The 1,657-nt window shown below is 42.2% G+C and overlaps 1 protein-coding gene across 1 annotated transcript in view; it reads right to left on the bottom strand.

The window, feature by feature from the left end:
- Window positions 1–211: 211 nt before the first annotated feature.
- Window positions 212–1,657, bottom strand: part of kiss1ra (KISS1 receptor a) — a 14,561-nt gene continuing 13,115 nt past the window's right edge. The window contains exon 5 of the mRNA XM_035670044.1: window positions 212–652. Coding sequence (XP_035525937.1) covers window positions 272–652 — 381 coding nt within the window. The 3' untranslated portion in view covers window positions 212–271. The remainder of the gene's footprint in view (window positions 653–1,657) is intronic.

Here is a 1,657-nt window from a genome sequence, read left to right as displayed (position 1 = left end):
TATTGTGCCAAACACTGTGTGTCTGTCCGTATTATGAGTCTGCGTGTCCACACATCAATTCATTAATTAGTTGTATTCATTCAACATAACATAAATGTGTCTGCCAAACACACAGGGTCAGCCCTTTTTTAAAATCTGCCAGTTGCTGTTGCAGATTTTCACACACAATGAACCCAGGGTGGGAAAATTGTCATTATTTAAATTTTCTTTCTGCAGCGTTTGACCCGGATACAAACAATAATCTCATTCTTCCTATTTTTAATTGTCAAATTCAATTCATTGCGTTATTATTGTTGCCTTCCTCTGCAGCAACAAACTTTATCTCAGCGTTGGCAGTCCTCGAAGCCATGCTGCTATCTCTGACCTTGTGCTTGAACAGAAATGGGAAGGTTTTCCTGAAGGACTTTTGGAAAGTGGCTCCCATGAAACCGTAAACTATGGGGTTGACAGAAGAGTTGGCGTAGGACATGCAGTTGGCCCACGTCTTGATCTTGTATGTGTCGTAGTTGGGCCGGTAGTTTGGGTAGAAAGACTGAAAGAGAGCGAAGATCTGGATGGGACCCCAGCAGACAGCGAAGAGGAGGACGATTACTACCACCATCTTGGAGACTTTGCTCCTGATACTGATAGTTCTTTCAGACAGGAGGTTGACCTGAGGTGGAGAAGATGACAGTTTTCTTAAAGTGTGTTCAGATATTCAGAATTTTGTGCCTTGCGTTATTTGAAAAAATTTGACCACTGGACCATTTGTGCAGTCTGTGCGTTCACCATTTTACAGCAGCTTTGATTGTGTATGTAAAAACTACTTTTTGGGCCAATGGGTGTCATGTGATTAACGCAGAAGTTGAAATACTGCGGCCACTACACCAAAATCGTTTCACAGGCCAGCTCCATTTCTGAGGGTATTATGGTGTTTTTGTTTTGTTTTGTTTCTTTATTTCCTTTTTTAGTTTGTAGTTTTCCTCCTCTTGTGTCTTGTTCTACTTTACTGCCTGTCTTTGTCTTTTTCCCTCCAGTTTTGATTGTTTGCCTCGCCATGAGTACTGTCACCTGTGTCTCATTAGTTCCCCTCATTGTCTGTTTTTTGACCCTGCCTTGCCTTTTCCCTGTTGGACTTGTTTGCCTGCTCTGATTAACATTGTGTGTGCCTAACCCATTTTGGCAAGTAAAGCCTGTGTTTTTTTTTTTTTAATACCAAAATCCTATCTGGAGTCAGTGCATTTGAGTACTGGCTGTGATTTCACCAGTCCCAGCAGTCGGTGTATGCCTGTGTTTGTGTGGAAGCTCAGTCTCTAACTGATCTCAGAACTCAACGGGTACTCTTTAACTTAAAGGACAATTCCGGCGCAAAATGAACCTGGGGTTAATAACACTTATTTACCGAGTTGGTCTGTTCTCTGGGATATGTTTTCATTCTAATCGCACGTGACGGCTGGGGGGCGCGGGGGGGGGGGTTTTTAGCAAAAAATCGCTAATTATTCTCGTATAACGCTAGTCAAACGGGTGCATGAATATCAGTGAAAAGAAATTGCTACTTTCTAATATCCATAACAAGTGCTCAAAATATGCACCAAACATTACACAGTAAGCAATAATGAGGGTCCTTACTTGGTAACCACCCGAACGCATTGAGGAATTTTAGTGTACGGCGAGGACC

The sequence above is a fragment of the Morone saxatilis genome, unplaced genomic scaffold (assembly GCF_004916995.1).
Source record: "Morone saxatilis isolate NCDOM2014 unplaced genomic scaffold, NCSU_SB_2.0 Contig23, whole genome shotgun sequence".
In the NCBI taxonomy this organism is placed as follows: Eukaryota; Metazoa; Chordata; class Actinopteri; family Moronidae; genus Morone; species Morone saxatilis.
Note: the sequence above shows the minus strand (reverse complement) of the source record. Positions and strands in the feature narration are given on the sequence as shown.